The sequence below is a fragment of the Halyomorpha halys genome, unplaced genomic scaffold (genome assembly GCF_000696795.3).
Source record: "Halyomorpha halys isolate HHAL.00 unplaced genomic scaffold, Hhal_1.1 Scaffold132.1, whole genome shotgun sequence".
NCBI classification, from domain to species: Eukaryota; Metazoa; Arthropoda; class Insecta; order Hemiptera; family Pentatomidae; genus Halyomorpha; species Halyomorpha halys.
Window position 1 is genome coordinate 113,478 of NW_027109437.1, and position 20,368 is coordinate 133,845.

Consider the following 20,368-nt stretch of genomic DNA (forward strand, 5'->3'; position numbering starts at 1 on the left):
ATAATCAAAAGTTAGTAGTTTAAATAATATGAAATGGTGTAGATAAAATCATCTACTAGTATAATATTAGCGGATTGTGAATTTTTGGATGTTTCCTTGACTACAGCTGTTCGAGCATAGAAGATGAAGAGGAAGATGCTAACGTGAAGGCTCATCGGGAAAAGGAGCGGAGGCAGGCGAACAACATCAGAGAAAGGTGAGTTATGGATATAATAATGGAGGATCTCCAAAAGTTTTTATATACAGGATCTTTGAAAAAGAATGAACTAAATTCATCAATAGATATGGTCGTGGGGATCTCTTAATGTATGAAAAATCTAGGATACAACGATATATTTTTAAAAAGTAAAAATAATAAATCATGCCAATATCCACAGATAAAGTCTTTTTACAAACATTGGTTTTAGTCTACATTTTGTTGATCAACGATAATTTATAAAGAATTAGTAAAATGAAGATTGATCATGGTGGTCTAAGAGATCAATCTGGAAAGTATAAAAGGCTATTTGAATCGTACTTTTATACAGAATGTGACGAGTTAGGAAAGTATAAGGGACTACATAAATAATATAGGTGCTACTGTATAACTATAAACTATATTCACAAAAAAATTAAATCTGTACCGCTACAATCCATGAAGAGTCAGGGTTGTAGTACTTTGTAACTAAGTACTGTTACTTGACCAACGGCTGTGCAAGGAGGTGATTCGGTCAGAATCACGCTTGATTAACAGATTTTTACCCAATGGGCCGTCCATGGTTCAGGTGGTTGTGGCACAGCATTTTACAATCTGAGAACTCCAACGGTGCCAGTTCAAATCAGGCTTGGGTTTCGACTATTTCATTTCTGTGATAGTTCCATGAAATGAAAAATTAACCTCCAGCATGGTTAGGTTGCCTCTAGATAACCCCCTTCCCCCGTTTTCACTTCATGCGGCCGGGTGGACATCCGAGGACTCCTGAATCCAGAGGGACGACTCATGGCTATAGTGAAACAGAAATAATTATCTGCCGAAGCTAAATTTGAACCCGAGTCTTTGTAGTTAGTAGTATAGTGCCTTACCACTGAGCCACCATCTCCCACATAAACAACATATATATATAATGATAATATCCTTCATTTATTTTCGGACAAGTCCCTTCATAATAATATTAAAGGAAATAAGAATTGAGATTTTATTGCTTTAGAATATTAAAAAAAAAATAAAAAAATTACAATCTAATCGAATAATATTAAATCAACAATAATTTCTAATAATAATAATGGACCAAAATGAGCAAATTATTCTAACTCCATATTTATAAATTTAAAATAAATACTAAAAATGTCTATTCACGATAGAATAAAGGATAAAATAATATTTTTGATGAATGCGTAACGTAAAAAATAAAATTTTATCAATAAACAAATTTTTTGAAAACCAGAACAATAATTTCAATTATTTCGGGTAAAGTGAATGAATAGGCGGGATTTGAAGGTGGGGAGGATACTGGAGCGACAAATAAAAGTAGGGATGTAATTCCGCAAGAATAGGAATCTTATCTCAAAAACTGTTCAGTTGGCCTATTTAAGCCAAGGAGTCTTAAAAATATCCATTTCTGATCTTTCGGATTGTGTTGTGACTTTACCAGGCAATTAAGGTAAAGTAATTTAAAATTGCTTGCAACTAACTCATTTGTATTTGATACTAGTAGAACTTTTACTTAGAAAAATCCCTCTCTTAAGAATCCCTTTTCCGCACTATCTTCAAAGTTGATCACACTGGTTATCTACTCTTTGAGGTCATCCAGTGCAGTAGAAAGTGGCAGAACAAGAAGATTGTCATTTAACTATTTCCAAAGTGAAAGAGATTTCGGGACCTTAAAGGCAATGCGAGAAGAGCAAAATTTTAAGGACTATGACTACCAATATACCTCAGAGGTACAGTTTCATTCAAAAATGCTAGCTGTGGCTAACTTGAAGAAGTCACATGAGTGTTTGCAGCAAGCAGGAAGAGTGATTCTGGAACTAGGTAGGATGGGGGCACCATAAAGGATTGATATTCAAGACTTGAAAACAAGCTCTTTGTAATAGTATATGACTCGTTCCATTGAATAAATTTTCAAAATTAGTTCATTCTTTTCGAAAGACTCTGTATACAGTTGACAATTTTTATTTTTAACTAGAAATAGAGAAAGTATCATTAACTCAAGTAATTATTATTTTATTTTAAGGATAGTTTGTAAATATTGTCGAAAATAGTTTATTTTTTTAATTTTTAGTATAGCATTAGCCAATTATGAACTTTTAATATTCAAAGCAAGATGAGCAAAGTTATAAATTTGGGTTGGGTATTGGACATTGTTCGTTGGTCATGTGCTCCCTCAACCTTTGAATTGTAAGTTGTGACTGAGAGCTATGTCCTAACAGCAGCGATGAAGATACAGGCGAGGACTTGGAGATGAAAGCTCTGCGGGAGAAGGAGAGGCGGCAGGCGAACAACGCTCGCGAAAGGTAGTGTCATTGCATGATGGGGTTCTCGGTCAGCTCCAACTGTCCTTCCTTTTTTTTCCCTTGACCTATCTCATCTTATAGTTCCGGAGCCTATATCAAGCTAAAATGGTTCGGAAAACTTTCTGGTCCACAATAATACCTATATATACCAAGTCTATAATAATCAGCTATAGTTAAACTATGCATTTTTAAATCTCAACTCTATTATGATAAAATAACCAATAAATTTCTGGCTTATAATTAATCACAACCTGTAATTTATTCTCCATCAAAACTCTTATACTAAAAAGGGGTTTCTTTCCAATCAAACACTAGAGATTATGTTTTTATTTCAATTATTTAATGTTAAACTAATTTTTGGTGCTGTAATTAATAAAAACCTGACAGTGTACGCATCATGCAACTTTTTTAAAGTAAACCCTTTTACTTTTCTGAATATAATTTCTATTGACGACACAGTTCACTATTATTAAGTGTACTTCATCACAGCCTTTTTTTTTTTTTTTTTTTTTTTTAAGGTATCCCTTCTCGGTCAGTCACAGTGACATTAAACCAAAAATGGACGTTGAGATTGTAAGGTTATGATAAGAAATCGATTATAGAAAAAATTCTGAAATATGATCGTTCAAAATTTGAAGTCGATGGAATACAGAGTAAGTCCTCTCCTTAACCTTACAATTTGAACGACCAGCTTTGGTTTTGGACTCGCCATTTTGAGGTGGAGTCCCTTATGGACTTGGTGCTCTGAATAGATATATAAATGTTAGTTTTATATCAATCTGTATAAAAATTATCTACAAAGGCTCTGGAACTATTAGTCGTTTTTGGAATCGTATGCCAGCAATAAGTTATAACATTTAATACGAACTGCATTCCACATTATGCATTTCTTAGTGGATTACCTGTTTTACTGTATGAACGTGTGTGTGTGTTAATATGTTTTACATTTTTGGCTTTTTCGCATGAAATGTCAGTTTTCGGAGCAAGATTATCTAATGTTAATAAATGAAATATGGATTTATTATGACACTTTATTGACTTTTATAAAATTTTAGTATGATTTGAGCTTTTTTTTTTTTAAATTCTCATTTGGGCTTGCCATCAATAGGGCAGACTGTTGTTTAGTAACTGACAGTAAACTATTACTGCCCAACGCTAAACACAGTTTGCCCAGATTATGGCCAACTTGAACTGGAACGTGGTCATATCTAATAAAAACAAAAGAAAATTACAAAGTTCTGATTATTTCATAAATAAAAAGTCCTTAACTTCCCAATCCCTTAAAATTCAAAATTTTGAAATAATTTAACGTATTACATTTTTTAATTCTTATTTTTTGTAATAATGAAAGATTTATTAATTCTCTAGTGCTTAATGAAAAAATATAATGAGATGTAGATAGTTGACCGTAGATTAATGTTTGAAGAAGTTTATCGGGGGGTGCGGTCAGCAAAGAACAACATAAATAAACAAAACAATATTTATTTATTTTATGCCGACGTTTCGACCTGAGTTTCAGGTCTTCATCAGGGATAGTGGCGTGTAAAGGGGACGGGAAGCAACCCGTTAGTTGTTGGGAAGCAACCCAATAGTTGCTTCCCGTCCCCTTTACACGCCACTATCCCTGATGAAGACCTGAAACTCAGGTCGAAACGTCGGCATAAAATAAATAAATATTGTTTTGTTTATTTATGTTGTTCTTTGCTGACCGCACCCCCCGATAAACTTCTTCAAAAAAAAAAAAAAAAGAAAATATAATAATTTAAAAAAAAATTGAAATAACCTGTAGATGTAGTGTACAGTTTAAGGTACACATGTGTTGCTGTAGAATTAGGTTTGTTGTACACCATCGAGACTGTATCAATCAGAACTACCTAATCTACTCTATAAAGAAGTTTCATCGACAAAAAATTTTTATTAGTATATGGATATAGATAAAAAATAATTGCCTCTTTAATTATTAATTGAGGTTTAAAATAAGTTAGAACATTTTATTAATAAGTAAATAGTTAATCTCTGACATTTCAGATCATTTGTTTTTGAAAAATGTTAGTGTGTTCCCTGACCCAAATACCTAACCTTGCGGCTTCTGTGAATATCAGTTGCTTCCAACTTGCTTTTTATATTTTAAGTTAAAGTAATTTAATCTAGTAATACAATTTTTGTGTGATAATATATTAATAATGGAACTTATTTGATTCTCCGAGTGTTAAAAAAGTAAATCATCATTAATTTGGGGTAAGAACTAAGATAAAACGAAGGGATAAGTAGCAAAAAGCTTCTAAAATGTTTCATAATCTTAATAATTTTAAAAATAATTATTAAAATAACAATTACATGCAGTAATTTAAAAAAATTTTAATGTCTCTTAGGCGAACAAGCACATCATATCTGAACTATTAAGTATATAAGAAAGATGTCAGGTAAGTTGAGTAAGGAGAAACAAAAATAAAAAGATAGTAGTGCCGAATCAGGAACCTGCAATTTCCTGATATAAATCTGTATCTATGATCGTAATGATAATAAAATTAATTTTAGTGTACATACAGAAAATTAAACCTTTGTCTAGGTAAATGATAATTGTCTGCAAAAAATCTTCTCTTAATATGTTGTTATAGTCAATTCTTTTAAGCCATAATATTAGAAAGCTCTGTATAATATTTTACATGATATCAGGTCAACTTTTTGCATCCAATATCTTCCCGTACTCACATACTAATAAGTCAAGAAAAAAAAAAAAATTTCATTCGAATTGATTCTTAGATAATCATCTATTCTAGAAAGTATAATTGTTCTATTATGGCATTGTGAGTTAAATTTATGACAATGGAATGTTATATTTTCTTCAACAGAATTAGGATACGGGATATTAATGAAGCTCTGAAGGAACTCGGGCGAATGTGCATGGCCCATTTGAAGACCGACAAGCCGCAGACCAAGCTAGGAATTCTGAATATGGCAGTCGAAGTTATAATGTCTTTAGAACAGCAAGTTAGAGGTAAAAGCTATGTAGAATTTTTTGTTTATTTAGCATTTAGTTTACAAATTTTGGTGTAAAAAAGTATTGTAATATCTTAATATGTATATACTACTGATAATAGATGGTGGATAATGTAGAATCAAAAATAAAATTACTTCACTAACTGTACAAAAGAAATGAAATAAATGAGACGAAGGCTACTGGTGCTATCGACTGAACATGTGCAATAATGGGAGCGGATATTTCACTGTATACATTGGTGACAGAGAACTAGGAAATTGGGGCATGCTGAGACCTATCAATATAGTCACGCCGTTGTACCTTTGTTGCCTTTTATGGGCATCGAAAGTAGGATTGTTTGGTCACCGCTGAGGTCTGTGGAACAAGTCCAAACCACAACATTTGTTTAATGTTCAGTTATCGGGAAATCAAATTAGGATAGATTGGCAGCTGAGGTTTGAAGAACCATCAGAAAATGTATAAAATATTGAGAAAGAGTATTGATTAATGAAAGGAATATGGTCCGGGTGCGGTCAAAAAAACTCAAATAGTAGAATTATGCTATTTTATTGAGCCAACGTTTCGCCCCACGTTGCAGGGCTTCGTCAGGGCTAAAAAAGATACAAACACATAGTTACAAAAGGAAAACAAAAACATAAGTGTAAAATAACAAGGGTATAAAATGTAAAAAAGTAAAATACAATAAGAAAAATTAAAGGTAGTAAATAGTAAATGTAAAGGGTAATAGTAATAGATAGATAAGAAAAGAAATATTAAAGAAAATATAAATAAAGAGATGTAAAAAGAAGGTAATCTCTTTATTTGTATTTTCTTTAATATTTCTTTTCTTATCTATCTGTTACTATTACCCTTTACATTTACTATTTACTTCCTTTAATTTTTCTTATTGTATCTTACTTTTTTACATTTTATACCCCTGTTATTTTACACTTATGTTTTTGTTTTCCTTTTGTAACTATGTGTTTGTATCTTTTTTAGCCCTGACGAAGCCCTGCATCGTGGGGCGAAACGTTGGCTCAATAAAATAGTATAATTCTACTATTTGAGTTTTTTTGACCACACCCGGACTATATTCCTTTCATCTTTACACACGGTCAATCAATAATCTTCCAGTATTGATTAATAGAGCCACCGACCGTTGTTTCAAGTCAATCTATTAAAAAAAAAAAATAAACAATTAATTTCTCAAATCTTTTAAATAAATGCTTTTATAACTCGTATGATAATAATTATATATACGTTTAGAGATTAAGAAATAAATATATTACCCAATTTATATGAATATTGAAGTGAAGTTATATGATAAAACAACTTTATTTTGGTTTAGTTTTTTTTTTTTTTTTTGGAGGGATTAATTTTTTATTATTAAATATAAATTTCAAGAACTTAGGAAAAAAAACTTTTATTGATGACTTTAAGGTCTACCTTATTTTAATAAAAAATTATATTAAAAAAAACTAAAATCTGTTCCGCTACAACCCATGAAGGGTACTTTGTAAGGAAGTACTGTTACTAAACCAACTGTTGTACAAGGAGGTGATTTGGTCAGAATCACGCTTGAACACCAGATTTTTACCCAATATATGAGGCTTGGTGTGGACCCTAGGAGAGCTCCAGAACCCACAGGGTTGCCTCATGGCTACAGTGTAACAGAAAACAATTTTCTGCGCTTCCCGGTTATTATTTATTATTAAATTATATAATAAAAGCAAAAACTTATTACAGTTTTATTGTATATCTATGTATATTTCACATTTTTGTAATTTATCAGCCTACTCTAGTGCTCATTTTCATCTTTACCCCAGTCAAAAATATTAAAATCTACTTCCCAAACATACGACTAGAAGTATTTGTGATAATTTATTTAAAATTCAGCTCATTCCCAGCTGTCAATTTGCTGAGATTATTTTTCATAGGGCTTTTATATCTTATTTTTCGTCTTCATTAAAAGCACTATGTCAAAATGTCTAGGTTGTGAACTATGTTAATTATAGTGAAATATGTTTTAAAAAAATAATTAAGTGACATTTACAAAGTGTTTTCTTATGAAGATGGAAAGTGCGATTTATAACATCTTCAAGAAAAATAACCTCAGTAAATAAGAAGAATTTTAATATGTTGACTTGGGTAAAGATGAAAAAATTTGAAAATGGCCTATAGAATAAGCCAAAACATAAGTATAAACCATCTACAGATATAGAATAGAACTGAGATTTTTTTGTTATTATATATTTTTAGATTATAAAGAGTTAGGGGCTTCTTGGGGTTCGTGAGATTTTTTCTTAGTCTTTTTGATTAATATATAATAAGAAATTGATGTACATGTATTGCACCTATGTAGAAACAAAGACATAAGTTAGTTTATTTATTAGGGGTATTCATGATATTGTGTAAAATGTAAAATGTTTTATCATGTTAAGTGCTATAAGTATAAGATTGTGAGCAGCCCTATTTAAAGTCATTTTAAATGGTAAATGCATGAGAGCTCTTTGAGTATTTTCTGAGCAACTTGTTTAGTAACCTTTCCTTCCAAAACTTCATGTTATTGTTTACTTTTAAGTTTTGATTACAGTAATTTATTACAGCATGCCTGAAGTTAGTGAAAAGTAAAAATGTGAAGACTTGGCTACTAATATTCTTGTTTAAAAAAGTCCAAAACAATACTAAGACTATCTAAACACAAACTACGAGCAAGTAACCTAACACGATGATGTAGAGCTCAACTAGTCTGTTGCATGACGTCATTCTTCATTTAAAAGACCTAATAACACGCTTTCTATCATGTTATATTTTATATCGTTTTAACATGGTAAAATAAGGAAATATTTCTCCATTTAACATAACTTTTTCCATCTAACACGCTTTAACATGTTAAACTAAAGATCATGAATAGCCCTATTGTTTAATATACAATTTATTTTATCATATTTCTTAGGCTATGGTTAAAAGTTAAAACATGGCTGGATAAATATCCTAAATTTTTACTTTAACTGATAGGGGCTATACTAACCTTGATAGTTGCCGTGGTGACCCTGTAGGGGTTGCGGATTAATTATTCATACTTATTCCCGGGTATTAAATTCATTATAGTAACTTTACTATACCTTAATGAGATATTTATCTGGATTCTTTACCAATTTAATCTTATTTAAAAAAAATATATATATATATGAAAACTAAATTTGTTTTACTTTATTTACATTTTTAATTTTTTGTATGTAATTATTTTGTTTTGTATATTTTCAGAACGAAACCTAAATCCGAAGGCGGCATGCTTGAAGCGTCGGGAAGAAGAAAAGTCAGAAGAAGGCCCTAAACTTAGTCATTTGATGACACCACACCTCGCCGCTCCTGGTTTCACGCAAGCGACACAACCCCCTCCGCCCCACATACCTCCTCAGTAGCCTCTGTTAGTTTATATATTTACCAAACTATTCTTAAACATAATATATACTTTTGAAATTTTAATATTTAGTTTAGTTGTTAATAGATTGTAGTCCTGGTTTGGGCGCCAAATCTTACTGGTTTCTTTTTTTATGTGATTTTCATTTGAGGACTTGATGAATTAATTAAAAATTTATTTAACATAACATTTGTCTAAATAATTTTTAAATCATGATCTTCATGAATAAAATCATTGTTTATTTAATTGTTCTAATTATGATTAATTTATTTTTTTATGAGATGTCAGACTTCTATATGGCATGCTTTGGTAAATAAATATGCATCCTCAATGTTCAAGATCACTATTTTAAAAACTATTTCCAATTTTCTTGCCTGTTGAATCTGCCTTATTCATAAAGTGTCTTTTGATTGAATTATCTAAGATGATTGATATAATTGAAAGTTTCATGATTTCGTTCAAGTGATCACTTTTACTGTTCAAACTGGTCAGTACGATACATCGATTAGAACAAGCTGAAGTATCCTGAAGCTTGCTTGTTCCAGCTTTGTCAGTTCTACTGTCGTATCACTCTTCTAAAACAAAATAGTCCTTGTACACTCGCAAATTTCACTTTTATGATGTGAATAAAATTTTTTTTAATAAAAATTGTTTTTAAATAAAATCTTCACTTAAAAGAATACGTCATCATTTGCAGAATTCTGCTTAATATACTCGACAATTCATCACTGATACATATTTTCAAAAATTTATATTAAAAATAAAAATGTTTATCAAATTATTATTTTCCCTGGTATCTCCCTATTTCCCGATTATTTTATTTAGTCAATCTCATTTGTTGAAAATATTTGCCTTTACATTATATTATTTTTTTTTTTCCATTTAAATCTCTTAATTTTCATGATCATACTTTAATTGTTGTAAAAGTTAAAGGTTTTTATTTATTTTGGTAGAATGTGCAGCCTGGAACCATAGAATACAGCCGTCTCCTCACATCTTTCACAACAATTGGCCCATTTCTTCAGCTGAAAAAAAAAAATTACGATGTGTGAATTAAATTAAGACAGATTGTTAATACTTGACCACAGTTTATTAATGATCAAACTTGATAAAACAATAAACAACGCACAGTGATAGAGACGATGACAAATATGAATAAAAGTAAACATACTTCATTCATTTATGCCGCATGCAACATATATCAATGATTTAACAGAAACTATAATTAGGACATTTATTAAATGTGGTTTAAGTGACTTCAACCATGTTAAAAAAAATTTATAAATTTCAGTGGATTTTTTCAAATCAGGTCTATTACCAGATTATTAATGCAGCATCGATTATTCGAAAAAATGTTGTCAGGTTTGGTTTAGGTAATTGAAAATCATTTTAAAAAAATATATGGAAATGCCTAACAATCACTACATTTATATAATAAAAAAAATTTTAGTTTATTGTGTAGAAAACAAGAAAATAGATTTAAAAATAAATGTCAATAAAAATATTTATGAATGTAGCAACAAAAATAATCTTCAAACTTAGTTTCTTGAAATAGCAATCAGGACTCCTCCTTATATCTTTTCTGCGAAGCCAATTCAGATAATTGACATTTGGATAATCGATGCTCTACTGCAGTGTCATCGGTTACTGCGGAGCAGATAAGAAGACCAAGATGCATGTCAAGACTACGTTGGATAAACGTACCAGTCGCATAGCAGCAGCTAACATGAAGTTCTGCTAGGAAAACTAGGAGTGATTGATTGCATTACAAATGAGAGTAGCTGGAAGTTTCTGAACTCGAAACCACTCTGGTAAGGTGACAGCTCAAGTGATTTGGGCATTTTATGCCTCAGAAACGAGTACATGGTTCCTATATATAGGCTTGACTCACTAGGAAGAAACCACGAAGATGTCCGAGAATGACATACTTACAGTATCGGAAGTAGAAGAGGCAAATTATTGGGGCGAGGAGCTTTTTATGAATAAAACTACATAAACCTCTTCTCCGGAGTAAAAAATAATCACTGGTTCGGGTTAAAAAATATACTGAGGATCTGAAAATGAAAACCTCCCAAAAAACTGTAATAATACAGAAAAAAAAAATACTTTCCTAATAATGCACTTATTTAATAATATTTAAATAAAATATATATTTACAAACTAAAATATCTTGTCTTTATTTGAGAAATAATTAGCTCTCTAATATTTAATGAAAAAAATCCAAAAAAAAACGCCTCAGGATTTGATAAAATAACAAAAGAAAGTCACTCATAGTAGTAGGAAGAATAGAGGCTTTTCATTTTCAATATGTGCACATCGAATAAAAAATAGATGTCTCTGAATAGCTTTCAAGATTGCCGCCATCATCCAACTGGTGGAAATTTGGTGGGTGAGGTTCCCCCCAAGTCGAGGAGCCCGAAGAAGCATTGAGCCGGTGGATGAATGCACCAGAAACCATTACAGTTCCCATGCCTCATAAAAGTCACATAAGGCCAACTCTCTCAGCCTGTATTCAGTCCTTAATCGTACTGCACTTGGTATTGTTTATGTATATAAATCCCTCATAATAACAATTTACATATATACCATTACAAATCTCTTAAATGTGCCTGATTTATGCAAAGAGTTTTAAATAAATTGTAATTAAAAAATCAAAACCCAATTGGAAAATGAAGAATAGATAAAAAAAATCAAATTAAAAATAAACCAAACTTGAGGATTTTAACCCAAATAAAGCGGTTAAATTAGTACTGAGAGGGGTATCTCCGCTGGCAATGGTATAATAAGGAAATAAAGATGAATAAAAATTATGTGTCTTATTAGAATAATTAAGAGTCCTTGCAGATTTCATACTTAAGGATGGCTGTCTTTTCAGACGAAAATGTTGTTAAATTATCAATAAATTGTGGTAAAGTATTAACAGCCCATCTTAACTTAGTCCACACATCTTCCTTCATCTTAAACCAACTAATAAATTAATGATAATTTGTTATTTGCAGTTTATAAACTGTTTTGAAACTATATTTTGTATGTGTTTTTGCGACATTCAACAACCCAATGATCCATTTTATGATTATTTATTATTTAAAATCACTCGGATGTTATGATCTTGAATATTAAATAATCATAATAGAAAAATGACAGTCAACCGTCCATTTGATAATCCATTTTAGTCATCAGCATTTTTAAATTATTCTTTAAAATTTAAAACAATTTCAAGTTTTATTGTCTACTAGGACATATTAATTTATTTTTTATTTTAACACAGCAAAGTATAGATTATATTTAAGTTCGGTAATTGTTCACTATCGCTTCTCCAAAAAAGGCGGGAACAATTATTTCTTTATTTAACATTTTTCAGTAGCAGTCCCCACCATGTTTACTTCTTCTAACTTATAAAATCGATATTTTATATATCATTCATGTTTACGACAAATATTACTCAGGGATTCTTGTTTTTTTTTCACCTTGGTTAGTACACGGCGGCAACTCAGGTAGTTGTCAGGGGTTGGCAAAAAGGACCACTAGGCCCACTTACCAGACTTGTTCCCCCCACCAAATACCAGTACTAACTAGTACCAACCAGTTTATACACATTACTACTACATTAACTACTACTACTACTACTACTAATACACACTACTACATTGTGTGTACAAATAAGGGACGTCGTTACCATTATTTGAGGAGGGGAACATAAAATTTCTTAATTGACAAATTACATCTAATCTCTATATTAAAAATACATCTAATTCTGCTATTTTTCTATTTCTAACAAGGTCTTAATTTTCTCATCGGTATAATTCTGAGGAGAACTTTATCTTGCTCCTTTAGCAGGGTATTCATGATGTTTTGTTGTAAGTATAGGATTGTGAGCAGCCATATTTAAACTCATGTTAAATGTTAAATCCATAAGAGCTCCCAGCAGATTTTCTGAGCAACTTGTTTTATAACCTTTCCTTCTAAAACTTCATATTATTGTTTAATTCTAACTATTGATTAAAGTAGTTTATTATAACATGCCTAAATTGAGTGAAAATTGGAAGTTGTGTGAAAGTATGGCGCCTCAGTGCCTTGTTGATTTTCTAACTTTTGAAGAAGAGAATCAAGATGAGCTAATTGACAACTGTCATTACACTATTATTATTATTATTGTCATCCATTGCTTTATTAGTTTTAAAAACGTTTAAAACAATTCAACACAAACTACGAGCAAGTAATATGTATAATAATACATTGCTTGTTACTGAGACAACAAACAAAATAATGACGAGCTGTTGCATGACGTCATTCTCCATTTAACAGACTCTCAACCATGTTATATGTTATATCGTTTTAACATGGTAAAAGAAGAAAATATTTCTCCATTTAACATGTGAAACTAAAGATCATGAATACCCCTATTATGTTCTTAGGTCCATTCGCCTCTTGAATTCCCCCTACAGGAAAAAATTTCCCAATTGTTCCAGCCTTTTTTGTAGCAGTTAAAGTACATAATTACCTTAAGTTTAGAGAGCAATAATATTAATAACAATTTCTTTTGGTCGTTCTTTTTTAGCTGCCTTACCGCTCAATGGATGTTAAAACAAGTTACAGGGTTCTTTTGGACTGTCATTTTTCACAAGATAATTGGACTGTAGTTAGTTAATATTAATGAATTTTAATTTTTTTTATTACAGAGCATTTTATAATTTTTATTGTTTAATTTTCAGGTGAATAATAGAGAAGAGGCTGCCTATTTTATGAAGCCTTAATTGTACATAACATAACATTTAACATATGAAACATTGTGATGTACGTTTTATATACATTAATATATCAGAAAGATATATATACATATATATAAAAATATATGTAAAACCTGTTATCTTTGGAAGCTTACTATATGGTCCCCACTGCTTTAAAGTGTCGGCTTTTTACCTTTGGAGTATGTCGGTGTAGCCTCCTCCGCCCGAGTTTCAACTCCTTTCAGACATGTTACTTTATATATTTTAAGCGAGATCTAATTTTTTTTTATAAATTTTATACTAGTATTTATGAAATTTATAAAAGACTGAGAATCGCATCATTTATCTCTCTCTCTCTATTTTGACAATTTTGGTGCCTTAAATAACGAGATGTCATGACATAATGTATATATGTGCGCGCGTGTGTGAGTGTATGTGTGTGTATAATTGTAAAATATATTTATTGATAGCAAGACGGACGGGGGAGGCCAGAACGCATACACTGGTATATGTGATGATTATCGTGCGCATACCGTGCACTTTTTTAGTGTTTATTACATTTATAGGGGGGCAGGCTTTTTATTTTCTATAGCTCTCTACCCTCCTTAAAATATTTGTAAATACATTTAAGCTATTTTATTATTAAAAGTATTATGTTTTATGGATATGATGATGATGTATAAAATTGAATAGTATACATATACATATATATAAATATAAATATAAATAAACATTATTAAGTGGTCAGATAATAGCTCTTATGATATTATTGCCTTTGATTAGACAAAAGAGAGATTTATAATTTTTACGATCCGGAGTCATTGTCGACTCGAGTGGTAGACTGCTTCATACAATTGTACATTCCCTCGTCTTCCTTTCTGATATCTGATCATCGGCAATGAAAGATGTATGTTATGTATTATGTATTTGATTTAATTAAAGGCAGGAGAGAGACTGGGCTTCCAGATATATCTGACTTCCGCCCCCCTTCCCCCTCCCCACCTATGCGATAAAACAAATCAAAAAATTAAGTGTTTCGCTCTTAGCTGCCCGATTATAAGTATTACCAATAGACTGTAAATATTTTTGTGAAATTTTATAGCTAATAGATTTGTTAAATTAATTTTTTTTTTTTTCTTGTACTGAATATCACTGATCTGAATCCATTTTGCCCATTAATTTATTTATTTTCCTCGTTTGAATTTTATCTTTTCCGATTCTACTCTCCCGCTCCTATTCTTCTTTGTTATGATTTGAAGATGCGCAAAATGGATACAGATCCAGTTTTATTCGTTAACTAATCATAGGCAGATATAATTTTAGAATTAAATGAAAATTTTAGTTATTTATAATTTATATAAAATCGCTTTAGAGCTTTTAGAAGTGAATTAGACCTTTTAAGACAGTAGATTGTTTTTTTTTTTTGTTTTGTTTTTTTTAATTACTGTAATTATCATATAATGATAAAAATGAAATAAATCAAACTTAATAATGTGATGAAGTTGATTGATGACGTTGAATTGCCTTTTGTACATAAAATAAGCTTTAAGTGATACCAAGATTCACCAGATGCCAAAACATGAGAAAATTGTATTTAATATTTAATTATGTGTAATTAATTCATTTAGGCAATATTAGTTTTGTTTTTAAAATATTTGCTGTTTGTTTATTTTATTTTTTTTTCAAAATGTTTATAATATAAGTTTTTGATTAGTATTATTCAATCTTGCCATAAAATTTTATTATTAATAATTATAGCTTACTTAATTAATTCTATTTCTTTTTTTGTATTAATTTAATATTATATTTTAATTATAAATGCCCTTAGTTAAAAGATAGATAAATTTTTGTGTATATATATCCTTTTATTCATCTTTATCCATTGAGAGCGAAAACTACTTAATATGTATTTTTATAAGTATATACATGTATAAATATAATATAACTGATACAAATTTCTTCAATAAAAAAAATAATTTAAAAAATTCCCAAAATATGGTTATATATAAAAGAAAAAAAAAATTAAAATGTATATTTACCAAAATGAAAATCAAAGTTTGTGATTCAAAACTGTAAATATAGGATGAACTTGAATAAATGTGAAAGTGGAAATTGATAGTTGCATATGACTGCATTCTGCAGCTCAACTGGCTGCATATACATATGCATATATAAATATATATATGATGTACAATATATACCCATTTGTTTGTCTTTAGCTTTTTGTTTTAGTTTTATTGATTTTAAAATTAAATTAAAAAAATAAAAACTGTATTTCCAAAAAATGAAACATAATTTTAGAAGAAAGTTTTATGTAAAGTTTTTTTACTTTACATGTTGTATAAAGTTATTCTATAAAGGATAATATTATTGTATTTTTCATTTATGTATTATGAAATGTGTGTTGGTAAAAAAAAAAGAAATTTAGATATTAAATCTTTAAAAAATTTTTTGTTGCACAAACCATTACAAATCATGATGTATTTATTATTATTATTCTTTTTTCTTTTTTTTTATGTTATTCAAAAATTAAATGTAATTCTATCTTAAAAGAACAGGAATAGTTTATTTGCATATAAGTTTTATTTTTTATTTATTGAAGTGTAATATCACTGTTATTTTTTTACTTTCAATTACCTATCTACGGAATATATAGTAGGAAGAGAAAATATTGTGATCATGCAAAATTTTGGGTTCGAGTTTATGACAGAAATGCATGTTTTAAGGTCCTATGTGTGCAAATAACCTATAAGATGGGTATATACCTGGGATGACAGCAACTTTATGTGATCCCGATTTTCTCCAAAACGACTAATGATTTTGATTAAAATTCATAATACTGCAATGGTTCTTTTTGTATTTCTTTTTTATTTTATTAATATTAACATTTTATCTTGCTAGTGCGAACCAATGGATGTAAGGAACTGATTTTTAAAATACTCATACAGAAAAAATAGTGATTTATCATTCCATTCTTGTTTCTGAGTCTTTCACGTCAGTCTTCTCGCCAGCACAATTCTTATCCTCATTGGTTTTTTAGACGATTATTTGCCCATCATTTCTAAATTCTCTGTCTAAAAAAAAAATTGAAATGATAGATCATTCAATCTCGTTATTACTGGTTCAACTAATATTTTACTTAGTCAGCGTTTGCTTACAAACGCAATTTTCGAAAGGACTCTTGTTTCCACTACTGTGAATGTGTCTGTCACTTTTCGAGTCGGAGCTAGTTCATCCATTTTCACTCTCTTTAGTCTAATATACACGTCATATTTGAAATAAGCAGAAATGTAGGAAAACTACGTTCCTGACATAGTTGCTCCAAATATAAGCCTCTGAAAAAGATAATCTGAACACCATATCATAGTAACAGGTCCTCGGTACCTTTTAATGGCCCCACTGCATAGAAGCCCTATGCCAGGCATACATTCCTTTTTCATACACAAGAATCCAGTTTTTCCCTTTTATCTTCAATTTGCATTTGTCCGTTTCTACAAGCCTCTGGTTAGTATGATTCATATATTAGGTATGTATTATTTAAAAAAGTTTGGTCAATGTAGTCACGGTAAATATAAGTAGTTCTGCGGAAAACTCATATACAGTGAATACCATGGGGGTTCAACCCAACTTTGTTTTTATTTAGATAAGGGAACCTTATAATGTAGTATTCCTGGAAATATACTTATGTAGTTCAAGAGGAAAAAATGCGTCAAGAACTCATAAGTTTTCACTAGAAAAAGAGCTTGTGGAATCATTAAGGACCTGGTATTAGGAAGGTTTAACTATGAATCAATGAGTAATTAAGTGATTTTTAATACCAGATAGATCTTATCCACATCGAAATAGTTTAACAGTTTAACTTAAATGTTGAATTTCCAAAAAGTCTTCCTATAAAGTACTTTTGATTTTGTTGATTTATTTTAATCTCGTTTACTATTTTAAAAAATTTATTCATTTTAGTCTAAAAACATTTTTATTCCATTTATAAGTAATAAAAATTTATCACAATATTTGTAACCTTCCTGGGTAAAGGGAAGGTTACAAATGTGATAAATTTTACTCTTGACTGTCTAAATCTGGACTAACAACTGACATGGAATCCTCATACAAGACAGGAAACTGCTCATCGATTCTGACTATTGCAACATTTACTAGACAACCGATCCAAACTTCCAATCCATTACAAAAGACTGATCTACATGACTATTATAAGGCATATCTGGACATACAGAATTGAGCTATGGGGCTCCACTAAACCATCTAATTCCTCTCGAATCCGATCCTTAATGCTCCTTACTTTGTCACAAATCAAATCATCCATCAGGACCTCAATGTCCCTTATGTTGCCGATTTGGCCAGAACCAGATACCAATCCTTCCATAATAAACTTCCCAACAACCCAAACCAACTCGTTTCTAACCTGGCTTCTCCTTCACTACCTAATAATCCTCCTAGGCATCTGAAAAGAAGATGGCCTTGAGATCTTCTTTAGAAGTGTTTTTGGAGTTCTATCAATGGGTAGATTCTCCACATGTTTGGATCATGTCATAGTATCATTTACAGCAAATTTACTTGATGTGTATATATGTATACAGTTATAAATAAATTATTAAAAAAAAACTCGACTGTAAATAAATATTTTTAATTTAATGTGAAAAATTGACTAATTAGGGTAATTTGAAGACTGATAAAATTGACCTGGACAAAATAGCCTGCATGAAGCAGTTTTGGTTCTAAAATTGTCCTTGAGGATGGCCGTATTGGCCGAAACGTCGAACTTAAAAATGAATAAAAAAAGGTTTTGAGACTCAAATGGATAAAATTTTATTTATTTAATCAATGTTAACCAGTCTCAAGAAAGAGTTAAGACTATAAATAAAACATTATTTATTTGTGCCGACGTATCGAACTGAATTTCAGGTCTTCATCAGAGCTAAAAAACAAAGAGGTAACAACCATCATTCAGAGGAACCTAAAAATTAAAACAAATAATAAACCAACTAATTTGGAAATATACATAACAATGAATTGAAAATGAAATAGTTGATTAATAACCACGGAAGTAGATTGATAACAATGAAATATGAACTATAATATTATATAGGTTAGAAGAAAAATAGGATTATCAGTTTTGAACAGGAAAAACCCAAGACCATCCAATCTTCCCCAATTGCTACATCTTCGTTATCTTTTGTTAAACTGTACTATTCTTTGAAGGAATAAAGTTGATATTTGCTTTTTTGCATTTCTAGAAATCTATAAGTATAAATTATCTTTGTTACAGAACAATACAAGTTTTTTTTTATCAGATCTTGTGAATAAGAGGTAATAATTTTTATTCTAATTATTTCATTTTAGTTTATTAAAAACAATGGCTGTTACCCCACTATCAGGTATCTGATTAAAACATATTTTAAAATTACATTTTGTGTTCTCCTTATTAGTCTTATAATATACAATAACGTACTCTCAATGATATAAATATTAATAATTAAAAATACCAACATATTATAAATAAGATCTGAAATACCTCCATGGTGTTTCAGGAATTGGACAGGATTCCTGTTTTCAATGAAATAATTAAAACAATGAAGAGTGCCTTACATTCACAAGATCTAATTAGAAATGAAACACTTCCAGTAGAAGATATAACTTTAATAAAAAATTTTTTTGTTTGAAATTTTACCACCCTGGAACGGTAAGATAATTAGGCCACTAGTAATATATGGCAGTGAGATGTGGACTCTAACCAAGGAAAACAGAAGAGCTCTACTGGTTTGGGAGAGAAGAGTCCTGAGAAAGACCTTTGGAGCTGTTAACAGAGGAGCACAGTTGGAGAATCAGAAGCAATGACGAACTAAAATAATTATATGGAGAGCCTGATATCCTCGGTTCTATGAAGATCAGGCTAAGATGGTTGGGACATGTGGAATGGATGGAACTCTGTAGAAAGCCAAATGGTGCACCAGGAGAAAAAAGGGAAAGGGGCAGACCTAGGCGACGGTGGGTGGATGATTTGAGAGGTTTTGGAGGAGTCTCGCTGGATATCGCGAAGTATGAGGAAGAACGCCAAAGAGTGAGTGAGGAATGGTAAGTGAAAATAGTGCTATGTGCACACCACACTAGAGTTTTCTGTTTTCGAAAATCAAAATAGTAATAAATTCAACATTGACCTACACAAAACTTGGGGATGTAAATAAGTAAATGGAAGTTGTAAGTGCGTACCATACCAGACATTTTGTATTGAAATTTTACATAAAAAGTCTTAAATATTTTAAGAACTACCATAGCTGTATTTTCTTCAACAGGATTCGAGAAGAGACAGTTAGCTATTTCTACTCTTTATTATACATTTGGAGAAAATGTATTGCTCTTTAACTGTGAGGTGGGCCTTGACGGACAGTGTACTAATGCTTATTTTCGTATCTGGTATTTAGTTTTATCAATTATATAAAATTTCTTTGTTTAAATTTAAATAGATTTTTTTTTCCAAAGCCCCTATTTGAAATATAGGTTTGTATTTAATAGACCCTGTTTAGTGGGGTTTTGTATTTATCTGAAATTTGGTTTAATTTTAAAACAGGAATGTAGTTGTTGTTGTTGTTGTCTGGGGCTTTAGGGCGTAAAAACCTGAGGTCATCAACGCCCATATTTCGTGCTTTATATTCTATTTCTATAATTTCTATTTCTATAATGCTATTTCACTTTAAATAATTTCGAAAAAAAAATTAAATAATTACTTCT

The 20,368-nt window shown here is 30.3% G+C and overlaps 1 protein-coding gene across 4 annotated transcripts in view; it reads left to right on the forward strand.

Annotated features, from left to right (window-relative positions):
* da (daughterless) overlaps positions 1-16,486 on the forward strand; it is a gene marked incomplete at its 5' end in the record, with an annotated part of 120,042 nt that extends 103,556 nt beyond the window's left edge. For 2 of the 4 annotated variants that reach the window (XM_014416704.2, XM_014416706.2), the window contains 4 exon segments: positions 107-196; positions 5,346-5,491; positions 8,741-8,903; positions 13,610-16,485. In XM_014416704.2, coding sequence (XP_014272190.1) covers positions 107-196; positions 5,346-5,491; positions 8,741-8,898 — 394 coding nt within the window. 4 annotated transcript variants of the gene reach the window in all.
* Positions 16,487-20,368: the final 3,882 nt, after the last annotated feature.